Raw genomic sequence first — 19,989 nt, 5'->3', positions numbered from 1 at the left:
AATAAATGTGATAAAAAACTTCTACACTTGCCCACATGTCTGGTTATTACCGCATAGTATGTCATGTAAACATGCATTGCTCAGGCACAACGTATTCACACTTCTGCCTCAAACACTTAGCCAAAAAAGCTTTAAAAAAAGCAAATTATCCCGAAATTCCCCCGAAAACAAACAAAAAATCCTCCCCTGGAAACTTCGAAACCCGAAAACATGCTTAAAATGACGCACGTGAGGAATAAAAAACAGAAATGTCAAAAAAATAAAAGGGCTCTTGGCTCTGGGAGATATTACTCCCAGAACCAAGAGTAATCTGTTAGAAGATTTCGTTTCTAACAGATATTAAAATTTTTTTTTGAAATAAAAGTGTTAAAAAAAACTTCTTCACTTGCCCACATTTCTGGTTATTACCGCATAGCATGTCATGTAAACATGCGTTGCTCAAGCACAACGTATTTATACTTCTGTCTCAAACTCTTAGCCAAAAAAGCTTTAAAAGCAAATTATCCCAAAATTCCCCCAAAAACAAACAAAGTATCCTCCCCTGGAAACTTCGAAACCCGAAAACATGCTTAAAATGACGCACGTGAGGAGTAAAAAACAGAAATGTCAAAAAAAAAATAAAAGGACTCTTGGCTCTGGGAGATATTACTCCCAGAACCAAGAGTAATCTGTTAGAAACTTTCGTTTCTAACAGATATTAAAATTTTTTTTCGAAATAAATGTGTTAAAAAAACTTCTACACTTGCCCCCATGTCTGGTTATTACCGCATAGTATGTCATGTAAACATGCATTGCTCAGGCACAACGTGTTCACACTTCTGCCTCAAACACTTAGCAAAAAAAACCTTTAAAAAAAGCAAATTATCCCGAAATTCCCCCGAAAACAAACAAAAAATCCTCCACTGGAAACTTCGAAACCCGAAAACATGCTTAAAATGACGCACGTGAGGAATAAAAAACAGAAATGTCAAAAAAATAAAAGGGCTCTTGGCTCTGGGAGATATTACTCCCAGAACCAAGAGTAATCTGTTAGGAGATTTCGTTTCTAACAGATATTAAAATTTTTTTTTGAAGTAAAAGTGTTAAAAAAAACTTCTTCACTTGCCCACATTTCTGGTTATTACCGCATAGCATGTCATGTAAACATGCGTTGCTCAAGCACAACGTATTTATACTTCTGTCTCAAACTCTTAGCCAAAAAAGCTTTAAAAGCAAATTATCCCAAAATTCCCCCAAAAACAAACAAAGTATCCTCCCCTGGAAACTTCGAGACCCGAAAACATGCTTAAAATGACGCACGTGAGGAGTAAAAAACAGAAATGTCAAAAAAAAATAAAAGGACTCTTGGCTCTGGGAGATATTACTCCCAGAACCAAGAGTAATCTGTTAGAAACTTTCGTTTCTAACAGATATTAAAAAATTTTTGCGAAATAAATGTGTTAAAAAAACTTCTAAACTTGCCCACATGTCTGGTTATTACCGCATAGTATGTCATGTAAACATGCTTTGCTCAGGCACAACGTATTCACACTTCTGCCTCAAACACTTAGCAAAAAAAGCTTTAAAAAATGCAAATTATCCCGAAATTCCCCCAAAAACAAAAACAAAATCCTCCCCTGGAAACTTCGAAACCCGAAAACATGCCTAAAATGACGCACGTGAGGATTAAAAAACAGAAATGTCAAAAAAAGGGCTCTTGGCTCTGGGAGATATTACTCCCAGAACCAAGAGTAATCTGTTAGAAACGTTCGTTTCTAACAGATATTCAAAATTTTTTTCAAGTAAAACTGCAAAAAAACCTTCTGAACACGGCTGGCTATTCCTGCATAGTATGACACTGAAACATGCATTGCTCAGGTACAACACATTCACACTTCTGCATCAAACACTTAGCAAAAAAGCTTTAAAAAAGCAAATTATCCCAAATTCCCCCAAAAACAAACAAAAAATCCTCCCCTGGAAACTTCGAAACCCGAAAACATGCTTAAAATGACGCACGTGAGGGGTAAAAAACAGAAATGTCAAAAAAAATAAAAGGGCTCTTGACTCTGGGAGATATTACTCCCAGAACCAAGAGTAATCTGTTAGAAACTTTCGTTTCTAACAGATATTATTTTTTTTTCGAAATAATTGTGATAAAAAAACTTCTACACTTGCCCACATGTCTGGTCATTACCGCATAGTATGTCATGTAAACATGCATTGCTCAGGCACAACGTGTTCACACTTCTGCCTCAAACAATTAGCAAAAAAACCTTTAAGAAAAGCAAATTATCCCGAAATTCCCCCAAAAACAAACAAAAAATCCTCCCCTGGAAACTTCGAAACCCGAAAACATGCTTAAAATGACGCACGTGAGGAGTTAAAAACAGAAATGTCAAAAAAAATAAAAGGGCTCTTGGCTCTGGGAGATATTACTCCCAGAACCAAGAGTAATCTGTTAGAAACTTTCGTTTCTAACAGATATTAAATTTTTTTTCGAAATGAATGTGTTAAAAAAACTTCTAAACTTGCCCACATGTCTGGTTATTACCGCATAGTATGTCATGTAAACATGCTTTGCTCAGGCACAACGTATTCACACTTCTGCCTCAAACACTTAGCAAAAAAAGCTTTAAAAATTGCAAATTATCCCGAAATTCCCACAAAAAACAAAAACAAAATCCTCCCCTGGAAACTTCGAAACCCGAAAACATGCCTAAAATGACGCACGTGAGGATTAAAAAACAGAAATGTCAAAAAAAGGGCTCTTGGCTCTGGGAGATATTACTCCCAGAACCAAGAGTAATCTGTTAGAAACTTTCGTTTCTAACAGATATTAAAAAATTTTTTCGAAATAAATGTGTTAAAAAAACTTCTAAACTTGCCCACATGTCTGGTTATTACCGCATAGTATGTCATGTAAACATGCTTTGCTCAGGCACAACGTATTCACACTTCTGCCTCAAACACTTAGCAAAAAAAGCTTTAAAAAATGCAAATTATCCCGAAATTCCCCCAAAAACAAAAACAAAATCCTCCCCTGGAAACTTCGAAACCCGAAAACATGCCTAAAATGACGCACGTGAGGATTAAAAAACAGAAATGTCAAAAAAAGGGCTCTTGGCTCTGGGAGATATTACTCCCAGAACCAAGAGTAATCTGTTAGAAACGTTCGTTTCTAACAGATATTCAAAATTTTTTTCAAGTAAAACTGCAAAAAAACCTTCTGAACACGGCTGGCTATTCCTGCATAGTATGACACTGAAACATGCATTGCTCAGGTACAACACATTCACACTTCTGCATCAAACACTTAGCAAAAAAGCTTTAAAAAAGCAAATTATCCCAAATTCCCCCAAAAACAAACAAAAAATCCTCCCCTGGAAACTTCGAAACCCGAAAACATGCTTAAAATGACGCACGTGAGGGGTAAAAAACAGAAATGTCAAAAAAAATAAAAGGGCTCTTGACTCTGGGAGATATTACTCCCAGAACCAAGAGTAATCTGTTAGAAACTTTCGTTTCTAACAGATATTAATTTTTTTTCGAAATAATTGTGATAAAAAAACTTCTACACTTGCCCACATGTCTGGTCATTACCGCATAGTATGTCATGTAAACATGCATTGCTCAGGCACAACGTGTTCACACTTCTGCCTCAAACAATTAGCAAAAAAACCTTTAAGAAAAGCAAATTATCCCGAAATTCCCCCAAAAACAAACAAAAAATCCTCCCCTGGAAACTTCGAAACCCGAAAACATGCTTAAAATGACGCACGTGAGGAGTAAAAAACAGAAATGTCAAAAAAAATAAAAGGGCTCTTGGCTCTGGGAGATATTACTCCCAGAACCAAGAGTAATCTGTTAGAAACTTTCGTTTCTAACAGATATTAAATTTTTTTTCGAAATGAATGTGTTAAAAAAACTTCTACACTTGCCCACATGTCTGGTTTTTACCGCATAGCATGTCATGTAAACATGCATTGCTCAGGCACAACGTATTCACACTTCTGCCTCAAACACTTAGCAAAAAAAAGCTTAAAAAAAGCAAATTATCCCGAAATTCCCCCAAAAACAAACAAAAAATCCTCCCCTGGAAACTTCGAAACCCGAAAACGTGCTTAAAATGACGCACGTGAGGAGTAAAAAACAGAAACGTCAAAAACAAAATAAAAGGGCATCTGGCTCTGGGAGATATTACTCCCAGAACCAAGAGTAATCTGTTAGAAGATTTCGTTTCTAACAGATATTAAAATTTTTTTTCGAAAGAAATGTGTTAAAAAAACTTCTACACTTGCCCACATGTCTGGTTATTACCGCATAGCATGTCATGTAAACATGCATTGCTCAGGTACAACGTATTCACACTTCTGCCTCAAACACTTAGCAAAAAAAGCTTTAAAAAAAGCAAATTATCCCGAAATTCCCCCAAAAACAAACAAAAAATCCTCCCCTGGAAACTTCGAAACCCGAAAACATGCTTAAAATGACGCACGTGAGGAGTAAAAAACAGAAACGTCAAAAAAAATAAAAGGGCATCTGGCTCTGGGAGATTTTACTCCCAGAACCAAGAGTAATCTGTTAGAAGATTTCGTTTCTAACAGATATTAAAATTTTTTTTCGAAATAAATGTGTTAAAAAAAACTTCTACACTTGCCCACATGTCTGGTTATTACCGCATAGTATGTCATGTAAACATGCATTGCTCAGGCACAACGTATTCACACTGCTGCCTCAAACACTTAGCAAAAAAGGCTTTAAAAAAGCAAATTATCCCGAAATTCCCCCAAAAACAAACAAAAGAACCTCTCCTGGAAACTTCGAAACCTGAATACATGCTTAAAATGACGCACGTGAGGAGTAAAAAACAGAAACGTCAAAAACAAAATAAAATGGCATCTGGCTCTGGGAGATAATACTCCCAGAACCAAGAGTAATCTGTTAGAAGATTTCGTTTCTAACAGATATTAAAATTTTTTTTCGAAATAAATGTGTTAAAAAAACTTCTACACTTGTCCACATGTCTGGTTATTACCGCATAGCATGTCATGTAAACATGCATTGCTCAGGCACAACGTATTCACACTTCTGCCTCAAACACTTAGCAAAAAAAGCTTTAAAAAAAGCAAATTATCCCGAAATTCCCCCAAAAACAAACAAAAAATCCACCCCTGGAAATTTCGAAACCCGAAAACATGCTTAAAATGACGCACGTGAGGAGTAGAAAACAGAAGCGTCAAAAAAAAAATAAAAGGGCATCTGGCTCTGGGAGATTTTACTCCCAGAACCAAGAGTAATCTGTTAGAAGATTTCGTTTCTAACAGATATTAAAATTTTTTTTTCGAAATAAATGTGTTAAAAAAAACTTCTACACTTGCCCACATGTCTGGTTATTACCGCATAGTATGTCATGTAAACATGCATTGCTCAGGCACAACGTATTCACACTGCTGCCTCAAACACTTAGCAAAAAAGTCTTTAAAAAAGCAAATTATCCCGAAATTCCCCCAAAAACAAACAAAAGAACCTCTCCAGGAAACTTCGAAACCTGAATACATGCTTAAAATGACGCACATGAGGAGTAAAAAACAGAAATTTCAAAAAAAAAATAAAAGGGCTCTTGGTTCTGGGAGATATTAATCCCAGAACCAAGAGTAATCTGTTAGAAACTTTCGTTTCTAACAGATGTTAAATTTTTTTTTCGAAATAAATGTGTTAAAAAAACTTCTACACTTGCTCACATGTCTGGTTATTACCGCATAGCATGTCATGTAAACATGCATTGCTCAGGCACAACGTATTCACACTTCTGCCTCAAACACTTAGCAAAAAAAGCTTTAAAAAAAGCAAATAATCCCGAAATTCCCCCAAAAACAAACAAAAACTCCTCCCCTGGAAACTTTGAAACCCGAAAACCTGCTTAAAATGACGCACGTGAGGAGTAAAAAACAGAAATGTCAAAAAAAAATAAAAGGGCTCTTGGCTCTGGGAGATATTACTCCCAGAACCAAGAGTAATCTGTAAGAAACTTTCGTTTCTAACAGATATTAAAATTTTTTTTCGAAATAAATGTGTTAAAAAAAACTTCTACACTTGCCCACATGTCTGGTTATTACCGCATAATATGTCATGTAAACATGCATTGCTCAGACACAACGTATTCACACTACTGCCTCAAACACTTAGCAAAAAAAAGCTTTAAAAAAAGCAAATTATCCCGAAATTCCCCCAAAAACAAACAAAAAATCCTCCCCTGGAAACTTCGAAACCCGAAAACATGCTTAAAATGACGCACGTGAGGAGTAAAAAACAGAAATGTCAAAAAAAAAATAAAAGGGCTTTGGGCTCTGGGAGATATTACTCCCAGAATCAAGAGTAATCTGTTAGAAACTTTCGTTTCTAACAGATATTAAAATTTTTTTTTGAAATAAATGTGTTAAAAAAAACTTCTACACTTGCCCACATGTCTGGTTATTACCGCATAGTATGTCATGTAAACATGCATTGCTCAGGCACAACGTATTCACACTTCTGCCTCAAACACTTAGCAAAAAAAAGCTTTAAAAAAAGCAAATTATCCCAAAATTCCCAAAAAAACAAACAAAAACTCCTCCCCTGGAAATTTCGAAAACCGAAAACATGCTTAAAATGACGCACGTGAGGAGTAAAAAACAGAAATGTCAAAAAAAATAAAAGGGCTCTTGGCTCTGGGAGATATTACTTACAGAACCAAGAGTAATCTGTTAGAAACTTTCGTTTCTAACAGATATTAAAATTTTTTTTCGAAATAAATGTGTTAAAAAAAACTTCTACACTTGCCCACATGTCTGGTTATTACCGCATAGTATGTCATGTAAACAGGCATTGCTCAGCCACAACGTTTTCACACTTCTGCCTCAAACACTTAGCAAAAAAAAGCTTTAAAAAAAGCAAATTTTCCCGAAATTCCCCCAAAAACAAACAAAAAATCCTCCCCTGGAAACTTCGAAACCCGAAAACATGCTTAAAATGACGCATGTGAGGAGTAAAAAACAGAAATGTCAAAAAAAATAAAAGGGCTTTGGGCTCCGGGAGATATTACTCCCAGAACCAAGAGTAATCTGTTAGAAACTTTCGTTTCTAACAGATATTAAAATTTTTTTTCGAAATAAATGTCTTAAAAATAACTTTTACACTTGCCCACATGTCTGGTTATTACCGCAGAGTATGTCATGTAAACATGCATTGCTCAGGCACAACGTATTCACACTTCTGCCTCAAACACTTGGCAAAAAAAGCTTTAAAAGCAAATTATCCCGAAATTCCCCCAAAAACAAACAAAAAATCCTCCCCTGGAAACTTCGAAACCCGAAAACATGCCAAAAATGACGCACTTGAGGAGTAAAAAACAGAAATGTCAAAAAAATGGGGCTCTTGGCACTGGGAGATATTACTCCCAGAACCAAGAGTAATCTGTTAGAAACTTTCGTTTCTAACAGATATTAAAAATTTTTTTCGAAATAAATGTGTTAAAAAAAACTTCTACACTTGCCCACATGTCTGGTTATTACCGCATAGTATGTCATGTAAACATGCATTGCTCAGGCACAACGTATTCACACTTCTGCCTCAAACACTTAGCAAAAAAAGCTTTAAAAAAAAGCAAATTATCCCGAAATTCCCCCAAAAACAAACAAAAAATCCTCCCCTGGAAACTTCGAAACCCGAAAACATGCTTAAAATGACGCACGTGAGGAGTAAAAAACAGAAACGTCAAAAAAATAAAAGGGCATCTGGCTCTGGGAGATATTACTCCCAGAACCAAGAGTAATCTGTTAGAAACTTTCGTTTCTAACAGATATTAAAATTTTTTTTCGTAATAAATGTGTTAAAAAAAACTTCTACACTTGCCCAAATGTCTGGTTATTACCGCATAGCATGTCATGTAAACATGCATTGCTCAGGCACAACGTATTCACACTTCTGCCTCAAACACTTAGCAAAAAAAGCTTTAAAAAAAGCAAATTATCCCGAAATTCCCCCAAAAACAAACAAAAAATTCTCCCCTGGAAACTTCGAAACCCAAAAACATGCTTAAAATGACGCACGTGAGGAGTAAAAAACAGAAATGTCAAAAAAAATAAAAGGGCATCTGGCTCTGGGAGATATTACTCCCAGAACCAAGAGTAATCTGTTAGAAACTTTCGTTTCTAACAGATAATAAAATTTTTTTTTCGAAATAAATGTGTTAAAAAAAACTTCTACACTTGCCCACATGTCTGGTTATTACCGCATAGTATGTCATGTAAACATGCATTGCTCAGGCACAACGTATTCACACTTCTGCCTCAAACACTTAGCAAAAAAAGCTTTCAAAAAAGCAAATTATCCCGAAATTCCCCCAAAAACAAACAAAAGAACCTCCCCTGGAAACTTCGAAACCTGAATACATGCTTAAAATGACGCACGTGAGGAGTAAAAAACAAAAATTTCAAAAAAAATAAAAGGGCTCTTGGTTCTGGGAGATATTACTCCCAGAACCAAGAGTAATCGGTTAGAAACTTTCGTTTCTAACAGATGTTAAATTTTTTTTTCGAAATAAATGTGTTAAAAAAAACTTCTACACTTGCCCAAATGTCTGGTTATTACCGCATAGCATGTCATGTAAACATGCATTGCTCAGGCACAACGTATTCACACTTCTGCCTCAAACACTTAGCAAAAAAAGCTTTTAAAAAAGCAAATTATCCCGAAATTCCCCCCAAAACAAACAAAAACTCCTCCCCTGGAAACTTCGAAACCCGAAAACATGCCTAAAATGACGCACGTGAGGAGTAAAAAACAGAAATGTCAAAAAAAATAAAAGGGCTCTTGGCTCTGGGAGATATTACTCCCAGAACCAAGAGTAATCTGTTAGAAACTTTCGTTTCTAACAGATATTAAAATTTTTTTTCGAAATAAATGTGTTAAAAAAACTTCTACACTTGCCCCCATGTCTGGTTATTACCGCATAGTATGTCATGTAAACATGCATTGCTCAGGCACAACGTATTCACACTTCTGCCTCAAACACTTAGCAAAAAAAGCTTTAAAAAAAGCAAATTATCCCAAAACTCCCCCAAAAACAAACAAAAAATCCTCCCCTGGAAACTTCGAAACCCGAAAACATGCCTAAAATGACGCACGTGAGGAGTAAAAAACAGAAATTTCAAAAAAAGGTCTCTTGGTTCTGGGAGATATTACTCCCAGAACCAAGAGTAATCTGTTAGAAACTTTCGTTTCTAACAGATTATAAAATTTTTTTTTGAAATAAAAGTGTTAAAAAAAACTGCTACACTTGCCCACATGTCTGGTTATTACCGAATAGTATTTCATGTAAACATGCTTTGCTCAGGCACAACGTATTCACACTTCTGCCTCAAACACTTAGCAAAAAAAGCTTTAAAAAAAGCAAATTATCCCGAAATTCCCCCAAAAACAAAAAAAATCCTCCCCTGGAGACTTCGAAACACGAAAACATGCTTAAAATGACGCACGTGAGGAGTAAAAAACAGAAATTTCAAAAAAATAAAAGGGCTTTTGGCTCTGGGAGATATTACTCCCAGAACCAAGAGTAATCTGTTACCTCTTCTCCGTGGGGAGCGACGTTTTTGTTGCCACTCTTTTGAGCTAATTCCAACTTCAGTCGGGAACCTTGTGGCCCAACGTTTTGACTGATCAAGATTTGGTCAATATTTTCGTAAGCAGTTAAGTCTGGATCTACCGGCACGTTTATTAGAGGCTGAAAGCTCGTATTTCCTTCAGCGTCTTTTATTTGAACGCACGCGTCTCTCATGTGCTCATAACAAAATCTCTCATGTCCAACTGCAAGAACTATTGCCGTCCACACATACGACTTGGTTTTAGGATTCTTTTTGATCCATTTTATGTTCACATAATCATCCCGCTAGAAAAACGTTTATTAAGAAAAATTCATTTAAATAAATTATGATTCAAAGAAACTCTCACTTTTATGTAGCGACGCTCTCGTATCTCCATGCAAATAGAATCACATCGTGACCAAACTACGCTGCATTTTTGATCTTCGAAGTACACCAACCAAAACTTGTTTTGGAGTTGCTGCTTGATGATCTCTAAAGCTTCTGCTGCTAGTTTTCTATCGTTCGCACTTAGTCCCCGATTACTTCTTTGTGGTCTACTTTCTTGCGACTAAAAAATCATTTAGAAAAATAGCAAAACTACAATAATAATGGTAGTGATAATAAAAAAAAATGTATAGTGATAATAAAAATAGCCGCAATAAATTTGTAGATCTGTAGTCTAAAAAAAAACAGACCAAAAAAATTGTCTTTTCATTGAAGGCTGATATGTTATATTTTGATGAAAACCTGTATAAGTTATTGCTGCCTATATTAGCTGCTCTCAAATAACCTTCATTTAGTGTGACACACACCCATTTGACCTTATCTCTAAATTAAAGTAAGTTACAGTCAATTTCAAAGTCAGGAAGTCATTTTTGCGAGTGAGGTAAATCAAGTGTGACCAAAAACTTAATCACGCGAAAGAGCAAAAAAACTAGCTCCACTGAGATCAAAAAATGACGTCACACACGCACTTCAGTTGAAATTGCATGAACTAATGAACAAAAAGCAAATTTGAAGTGGTTGTGACGTCATATGGTCGTAACAAAATCGCGACGACGAAATAAAAAAGCCCAATAATAGCCCCAGCAATCGCTTTGCGGCTGTTAATAAGAAAATGAACGTTCGGCCTTCACTCAGCGGACAGTGGAGCAAGCGTCATCAGGAAATTAATGTTATTTGCAAAACCAAATTATTTATAAAACTATAGCAGGTAATTTTTTTTCCGCCTGGTGAACGCACGAAAGTCTGGACTTTAACGCACGAAAGTCTGAACATGAACGCACAAAAAATTTTCGTGCGTTCATGTCCAGACTTTCGTGCGTTCATGTCCAGACCATCGTGCGGTCACCAGACCGTCGTGCGTTCATGTCCAGACTATCGTGCGTTTATCCGTGTTTCCAGACCGTGTAATTTTGAACGCACGACACCCACTTTGTGCGTTCATTTCGGTCTGGGCATATCTGTCTTCGGTTTGGGACCTCAGCCTGGGAAGAAAATAGTCTGCGCCCGGGGGTCATAAAAGATTTATGCTCACTAAACTCATTTCAAATTAAAACAATGGGTTCAGACAATAATGGAGTTAAAAGGCTATTGAGGCAACAGTTCTGTCATAAAGAGGTTGTTAATATTTCACAAAAAATGGACCAATTCAAGCCCAGTTGTTTTATAGCTTTAAAACGACCCAACAAATGGCAACAAATCAGAACCGTATCTAAATATAAAGACACACACACACACACACACACACACACATATATATATATACTAATTTCTATATATATATATATATATATATATATATATATATATATATAATATATATATATATATATATATATATAGAAATTAGTAAATACTAAAACGTAACAAAATTAAATAAAAACTAACATTGGCTGCGTCTTCCCGAGCATTGCCTAATTTGTCTTCCCGAGCATTGCCATTTTCTTCGTATAAATGTACTGACTGATAACTCGTAGAAGTTGCTCCACCATCAAAATGATAACTACTAGAAATTGCTCGTCCTTCGAACTGATAACTACCAGCATTTGTTACGACTGCAGGCTGATAAGTACTATTTGCTGGACTTGAACTGACATACTCGTTTGGTGCCGCATTATTACTTTCTCGTGTAGCTGGAATTTGTTGAACGATTCGTACTCTTTTTGACCCTTGTGACATTTTTGAATAACTGCGTTGAGTATTTCTAGCGCACAAGCTGATTCAAGACAATATCTGAAATAAAATTAGCTTAAAGGTAATTAGTCTTTTTTTGACCGCTATGAACAACATTATTTTCATTTCGTAACTGACGATCGCATCAGAGACATTAGGCAGCGTCTCTGGCAGTTTCTGAACACTGCACGTGGATCTGGAACGGCGGTGCCACGGTGGCTGGTGGTGAGACTTGATAGCCATTACGTGTAGTGACTCGACAGGTTGTTAGCTAAGCTCGAAACGGTGCAGACAGAGATTCCATATTTAACAAACAGATAGTTTCCCCCAAAGAATTGTTGGTGAGGTTGGGAGAAGTAGAAGACTGAATGACTACCGGAAGATTAAATAAAATTCCGGAAGATTGAGTTACAGATTGAGTTACAAAAATTAACACCACTCATTAGCACCATTCATTAACACCACTCATGTACATAGTTATGGCTCAGTTAATTCTATTGATAATTGTGCTACGATGAGATCGCTCGCTCCGGCTAACGACTTTCAACTCATTTTCTCCAGACTAATTGAATTGATCAAAACCAGCCAATACACCAGCTCCAGCCACTCCCCTCAAAATGATAGCTCCAGCTCCCTTCATCATGGACATGAATCCTTCATTCTTCATAATCGCGTTGGAAAGTTTCTAATACAATCAATAACGGAATCAATAACTTCCAGACACAATCAATAACTTCAATAACTTCATAAGACAGACACAACCAATAACGCAATCAATAACTTCCAGACACAATCAATAACTTCCTTAACTCGACAATTTCAGCGGTTCAAAATTTTCATTCGAATTATTACGTTTTAAAGATGATATTTCGGTAAATTTGGTAAATGATATTGTAAATTCGGTATAAAAATTTTAAAATTTTTAGCGGGTCGATCAATTAATTAAACGGAAATTTCCGTTCAATTTTAGCGGCGGCCGTTCAAAAATTTCCGTTCAATTAATAAATGATTAGATATAAATTATAACTTTGCAGCTCAAACTTGCAAAATGCACACCTTTGGTAACTCTTGCGCTGGTGTAATAAAGTCTATTTAGTTAAGTAAAACTAGTTATAAATCAGACGCGGTTATAAATACGCACGTCTGCAAGGCTCAATCGTGAAGTTGTTATAATCATGTAAGTTATTACCACTAACCAGCCGTCAGTACCACAATACGTGTGTGTATTCAATTCAGTTTATTGATTAAACACATACAAACTATCTCAACGCGAACGCAAGTTTGAATCGGTAAAAGAAACGTAAGAATTGAAGATTATTGACACAATCTTCATAAGACACATAAGACACAATCAATAACTTGATAAGACACAATCAATAACTTCCAGCTTTGATCATCTCATCTTGGTTCTGTAAAAGCAATTTGACTCTTTCGATGGGAGCAGCAGCTGTCTTTGAGATTATTGCAGCAGCTCCGGCAAGGGCGAAATCTTCGAAAAAAGAAGGCTTGGGCTTTCCAGTTTGACTGACAGCTGTGAAAAGCATATTGACTGACTAGGTTTGCTGTTTAAATTGTTACTTTCTTCTTTTGACGACAGTAATATTGCTTCTGAACCCTGTTGGAACTGTTTCATTTTTACTCAAACTTGAATATCCAATTCTATCATTCAAATTATATTAATCTTTGTTTTTGTTAGCTTAAGGTGTGTTTCCCGTTATACCCCCCCCCCACTACCTTTCCCCCCACAAAACCACCCCCCCCCCTTATGGTATAACTAACACGAGTGAGGGAGTACGTTATGAGCACTAAATTTTGATCACGTGTATAACATCCCCCCTTATGGTATAATTAACACGAATGAGGGAGTACGTTATGAGCACTAAATTTTGATAACGTGTATAACATGATTAAATGGAACAGTTCCTCCCTATTAAATATGGTCGATCTCGATCCAAATGCGATAAAAGATAAGCAAATTAGAACAACATTTGAATAAGAGAATAAGAGAAGATCATTAAGAGCGCGACTTATGAGCAATTAGAATAAGCAACGGTTAATGGCGATTAAAACGAAAGTAACCACGTAATCCAGTAAACAAACTAAAGTAAAACAAAGAATTAAAAAACAAGTATCCGTCAAACTATAAACAATGAAGTCTAAACGCAATGCAACAACTAATTCAAGTGAACAACTGAAGATGATGATGATTTTGTAGATGACTTTACGCTTGTTGACCCTGACTTTGACCTCAACGACATTGACCCCGACGACCTCGACTCCGACGACTTTGACTCACACCTCAACTTCAATCTAACAGAATTATGAACCCTTTGATTATGCCTCTTTAAATTTGCAGAATAGATAGTTTTGAATGGGCAAAGATCACATTTCGTAGGCCTAATGCTTTTTTGGTGAACGCGGGCAACGTGCCTTGCAGTAATATACTGCGCACGTGATTCATACTCACAAAACCCGCATTCAAATCGCCTCCCCTTGCGTTCATTCACTACAGTACTCGCATCAGGTGCCCGACTTTAGCGCAAATTGCGTACAAGATCCAATCGTTCGTTATCGATATCGAACACCTTTCTGACTGTTAGAATTCCATGGCACGACTTCTCTTCCGGATCCGCAACTACAAACATAAGTTCCTGCCTGCATTTCACAATCGACTCGTGTAACTCAACCGTAATAACAACCTGTTCCATCTTCTTGATACACAATTCAATCAAATCAAAGTCAGTTCAACAAACACAAATTTCAATTACAAGTCTCAATCAAATCTGAAATACACAACATATGAAGACCATTGAGTCTACTATTCAAACACTGGAAAAAGGTTAACAAAAATACACTGGTGCATTCACGTCAATCAGGTAGAAACGGCGGAGGTCGGTGGAGTTCGGCGTAGGTCGGAAGTCGGCGGAGGTCGGTGGAAGTCGGTGGAGGTCGGAAGTCAATGGAAGTCGGCGGAGGTCGGAAGTCGGTGGAAGTCGGCGGAGGTCGGTGGAAGTCGGCGGAGGTCGGAAGTCGGCGGAGGTTGGTGGAAGTCGGCGGAGGTCGGAAGTCGGCGGAAGTCGGTGGAAGTCGGCGGAGGTCGGAAGTCGGTGGAAGTCGGCTGAGGTCGGTGGAAGTCGGCGGAGGTCGGAAGTCGGTGGAAGTCGGCGGAGGTCGGTGGAAGTTGGCGGATGTCGGAAGTCGGCAGAGGTCGGCGGAAGTCGGTGGAAGTCGATGTGTCAGTTAATTGTAGTGTAGTATGTACAAGTTAAGCTAGAATGCAGCTCCGGGTATCGCCACGTTGAAAATTTCATGCATGATATCAGTCATTCGAAATTTTCAAAATTTGCTATGTACAGTCTGTTAGTTCTTCGTATGTACAATCTGATCTGAGACATTCTGTGCAGTGTTAACCAATAATGTAAATGATGCTGCGAAGAAAAAAAAACAGACTGGGATGTTTCTTAATCGACTCTGGGCAGACTGGCAAAAGTATTTATACTGCTATTTGTCTGGTACAGTAGTGGTTACAATTGAAAATCAATTGTACAGCGCTGAAACCCACTGCGACCAAAGTCCGGGAACCGATAATTGTGGGCTGTTATGAAAGACTGAGGCGATAAAAGGTTTTGAGGAATAACTATGTTGTTTTTTTATGTAAAAACCAAACAAATTTCAGGCCAAATAAAAAAGTGTGTTTTTATTCGTTGCATCTGATCACTTTTGCAGATAATTTATTTTTTGACATGCGAAAATTTTAATGAAATATTAACAGCGTGAATAATTCTTTTAAGAACCTCTTAAAATTTAAAGAAAACTTATCTGTTGGATTGAATTTCTAAAAATTACAAACTCTGTAAATTTGCATACGTGAACAGTTAATTATCACCGATTTTTTATCCTTTTGAAGTCTAATTTTTTAGAACTAGATATCTTCTGTAACTGTTCTGGTAACAGCGATTCAAAAAGTTTTTAGCCGATGCTCAAATTAACTACTTTTCTCTAATCCAATCTTGCATGATCAAAAAGAACATTGTCGAATCATCCCAGTAAGTTAGCACACTGGTTAGAACAAAGTTTAAATCAGACAAATGACCAATGTTTTATTTCAATTGATAGAAAAATATTCAATTAATCATTTTTTGTTGCTATTCCTGGTCGTATTTTTAAATGTTTGTAAGTTATAATTTCCACTCTTCTTTTCTGGCCCCTCGCATAGTTTAATGCAAATTTAACGACATAGATTTCCTTGAATAAAAAAATCAACAATTCACAAAAAATTGTTTCCTAGTTCCTGCAGTTTTGTTGCTCATTTTATAGGAATTACCTATATCTGATAGAAAAACAAAATTGTTATTAGATTAGTACCTGAGGACACATGCGAGCGCGAGACATAGATGTAAACACCGTGTATAAAGTCACCCAATTCCTTATTTTTACAGAACCACAAAATGAATAAGAGCGACAAGAGAGAGAAACTGATTACACCGATTCCGATTGGAACTTTCATGAAAAGTCGAATACATTCCTCAATTACAGAACCAAGCATAGTTATTAAAAATGCAATCACTGGTAAAATTTTTGATCTGTGTTCTGATTGTTCAGCATTGAAATGAAGACCATGGAGTAGAACAAATCCAGGTGTAGTAACCATACAGATTGGGTAGATACGCGTGTAGGGCACCTGGCAGGCAAATCCAGTGTAATGCCAGTGCCATTTAAATATTAGCTGATTAGTGTTTGGTGTAGAATGTGGCTCGAAGATGCTAATTGTTGTCGATGAGTTTTGGTAGGTGAATCCTTGGTTTATCTGGAAGTAGGCGTCGCCATACATATTGTAGAAATCAAGAAAAGGTTTTGGTTGTTTGTATTCGTGTAATTTATTAGTAAAAGCAATTGTCCGGAAGAGCTGATCTATAACGATACAACCGACTTCAAATAAAGCTAGTTCAACGTAACTTCTGAACGAGATGTGAGCTAGCAAAGCTACGACAACCATAATGTTTACAGTAAACCAAAAAGGGAGAAGCTTGAGACACAGGTCATAGAACTTATTTTCAAATCTAAACGCTGATTCGTCTTTGAAGAGCAGTATAATGAGGCTGGCCAGTGCACCCATTGTGGCGGTGATTACAATGAAGGATACTTGATACGACTTCTTCTTGAAGTAGGCACACTTATTTTGCAGCTTCATAGGAACCCTTGCCATTAGAAACATAAAGGCCGTCGCGCTACTAACACCATATCCAACGTAATAGAAATATTGCATTGCACCAGTGGCTGTAGTTACCATAATTGAGTAGATGATGATGAACAGTATACTGAAGAAAACGGCTAGTTTATTGAATCGAGCAATGTATACCCCGAATTCTATCCGCCGATTAGTTCTACTACAATCGACGAACTGTTCTACAGAATAAACAACGTGTCTTCGGTCACATTTCTTGATCAGTATTACCAGCAGTAAAATTAACAGCAAAACACATTCCATTCCAACTGCACTGATTAAGTTATACATTATCGGTGCTTGCTTATCAAAATCAATTATGGAACTTGTTATTTTCACATTTTCGATGTCAATACCAACGTCATTGACTATATTTAGAAAATTATTGACGAAGGCGCTGTTAGCACACTGTGTGTTGGTCCGTAAGAAAATCCAAGGAACTGTGACCTTGTCTGCTGCATCTAATTGCTCACCAGTAACCCGTATTATGTAGTCGTACGTTGCGTTCGTATAGTCCACTAAAGCAAATACTGCATCAAAAGGAGAGTCTCGCAGAAATTTGTCATAATCGGCATCAAATATTGAACTTTTCAAGGAATAAGGAAGAACTGTGGACTCATTGTACCCACAATAAAAGCAGTTCAATTTTGATAACGATAAGTCTGAGAAAAGAGTAGCAATTGGAGGTTCTGTAAAAAACAAATGGCGATTTTCCACGTAACATAAGTCACAGAAATCGTAGTCTTCGTTCAGATTGCTGACAGATACTTTAGTTTGACAGATTGCCCAATTCAGAGCAGCAATTCCAGTAAATAGGACAACTATAATCATTTGAAAAAACATAATTAATTTTTGTTGCTGATGTTGAAGCCAAGCCGTTCTCTGTGTAGCTGTTGATACAAGCAGATTGTTGGTACATCAACTGTCATGGATATAAAGAGACATTACTAAAAATGTATAAAAAGTAGTCAATGACTGCGTTTCAAATGTTTGTCAAACTAACTTTCAACAATTTTAAAAACCCATAGTTCTGATGTTAAAACAAAAAGAAATATTTTGGCTTGGCAAAAAGTATTTTTGGCAAAGTTATCCTGCCGTTTGGCACTGTTCTGTTGAATTTTAACAAAAAATCGGCATTGAATTTCCCGTTTTAACAGAAAACATTTCGGCTAGAAAACTTTCAGGGGAGCAGCTTTTTTAAAAGTTTATTTTGTTATTTCCCCCCAGCTGAGTGGTCAGATAACTCATAGCCCCCTCCTGCCTCAATCATGGTAATTCTACCATAATAAGGGTTGTATAATTTCATGGAGTGCTGTTTTGGGTAAAACCTCAATTTTTTCTCTACATTTTTAATTGGGAGATCTTAAAAAATAACGTATATAAGTTGAACGGAGACAATCATCAGATATGAACGCTGATTCGCATTTTTGTACTCCGTTTTTGAGACAATAATATCGTTGATGCAACATAAGAGATTTTTTCACATTAAAAAAGAACAAGACGCATATTTTCAGGCTTTTGTTTCCTTTTGCTACAGGTTTGTTGCGTTTTGATATAAGTTAACTACCTGAATGGAGCAAGAAAGAGCTCAGAGAATCTTTTCTGGAAACCAAATAATGTTTAATAATTTCAAACTAAAAATTATAATTTACTTTATAGAGTCTCTTCCGCTACTTATTAGCTGATCGACAAAAGACAAAATTAGATAAGTGCCCAATTTTCTCATAAAATAGAAACAAAAAATACAGCGTAGCTTTTTTGTCAAAGTTGCTCTCAACAAAATGCAATAGCATAGCCGATCTGTTACATAAATTTTGAGTAATTCAAAAATTTAGTTATTTAAATTTGATTATGTAGGATTGTATTGGAACACTATTTCCAAATTTTTAGGATTCTAATTTATAGTGAAAGTTAGTAGTAGGATAGTACCACTACTAAAATATCTTTTGTAGAGCAACAATACTACACTTTTAAAACGTTTCTTGACAACAAAAAACTACGAAAATAGATCTCGAACACCTCCTGGTTGACCTTTCTTGGCAACTATATCCAAGAACTATATATGGTTTCATACAGGCCATAAAAAAGTTTCTTGCACAATCTTTTGATATCCAGGCCTCTGATATCTCCTTCCATTAAAACATGCAGTGTTAACTCATCAATTACCTTAGGGTAAATTTTATTTTAGTTTCGCAAAAAATTAAAGACTTAAACTGATTTTCTCCTGGAAAGATTGGATTAAAGTCATCAATTTACATTGAAGAATCTGGTAAGTTAACATTGTAATTAATCTAAAATTCAAACTTTCCTGTTTGTTCCCCCCGTAAATTATGCGCCCCCAGATAAAGAGCACTTGTCATTACGCAGTAAATCCTCACGTAAAATGGAATAAATGCTGTTCAGAGGTGTAAATAATATCCACTAAGCTTTGGGGTGGGGGTCAAAAATAGAAAATATCTTTAATACTGTAGGTGTTTGAAGTTTTAAAAACCGCAGTCGAAACTTCATTTGATGTGATAGAAGTAGTGGTATTAAAAGAATGATTCTTTTACTTCGTTAAATTTTGGGTTGCTTATTTTCTATCAAATATTTTTTTATTCTACTAAAATTATAACCTATCCACAATGAAAGCATCATAAAGAGAAATCAAAAGCAAAATAATGGTCCCCTGAGGCTGCGATTTTGGTGTACACTCTGTCAATGGTATTACGTTTGTCCCCCCAAGGTACGCTACGCACCCACGACCCCCGTTACATAGCACTTGCTATTACATAGTAAAAATTTTATGTAAAACTGTCTGGAGCTGCATAAAATGTGCACCGACAAAAGTGGGGTGCACAAAAGGAAAAGATCTGATTTTTTTGTGCTTGAGTTTAGTTTTACTGTTCAAAAAATCTACTGTATCAAAAAAATTTTTGTACAATCTGTTTGAACCAACTTTGTATCTGACTGCGAGAAATAGAATGACAACTGTTTAATCGTTGTTCA

The 19,989-nt window shown here is 36.3% G+C and overlaps 1 protein-coding gene across 1 annotated transcript; it reads right to left on the bottom strand.

Annotated features, from left to right (window-relative positions):
• Nucleotides 1-3,222: 3,222 nt before the first annotated feature.
• LOC142348006 (uncharacterized) lies at nt 3,223-19,983 on the bottom strand. Its single transcript, XM_075399171.1, has 7 exons — nt 19,940-19,983; nt 16,143-17,891; nt 14,330-14,412; nt 12,360-12,462; nt 11,493-11,737; nt 9,587-9,907; nt 3,223-3,243 (listed from the first exon to the last, which is right to left on the bottom strand). The coding sequence occupies exons 2-7, from the start codon at nt 17,842-17,844 to the stop codon at nt 3,223-3,225; spliced, it is 2,475 nt and encodes an 824-aa protein (XP_075255286.1). The 5' UTR covers nt 17,845-17,891; nt 19,940-19,983.
• Between the last annotated feature and the right edge of the window lie 6 nt (nt 19,984-19,989).

The sequence above is a fragment of the Convolutriloba macropyga genome, chromosome 10 (assembly GCF_964194025.1).
Source record: "Convolutriloba macropyga chromosome 10, txConMacr16.3, whole genome shotgun sequence".
In the NCBI taxonomy this organism is placed as follows: Eukaryota; Metazoa; Xenacoelomorpha; order Acoela; family Convolutidae; genus Convolutriloba; species Convolutriloba macropyga.
Note: the sequence above shows the minus strand (reverse complement) of the source record. Positions and strands in the feature narration are given on the sequence as shown.

Coding starts and splice junctions, on each gene's coding strand:
- LOC142348006 (XM_075399171.1), bottom strand. CDS start 17,844: ATGTTTTTTCAAATGATTATAGTTGTCCTATTTACTGGAATTGCTGCT. Junction 11,738..12,359: donor TGGAGCTGGTGTATTGGCTG/GTTTTGATCAAT, acceptor AACAAATTCCAG/CTACACGAGAAAGTAATAAT. Junction 9,908..11,492: donor CTCGGGAAGACGCAGCCAAT/GTTAGTTTTTAT, acceptor ACGTTTTTCTAG/CGGGATGATTATGTGAACAT.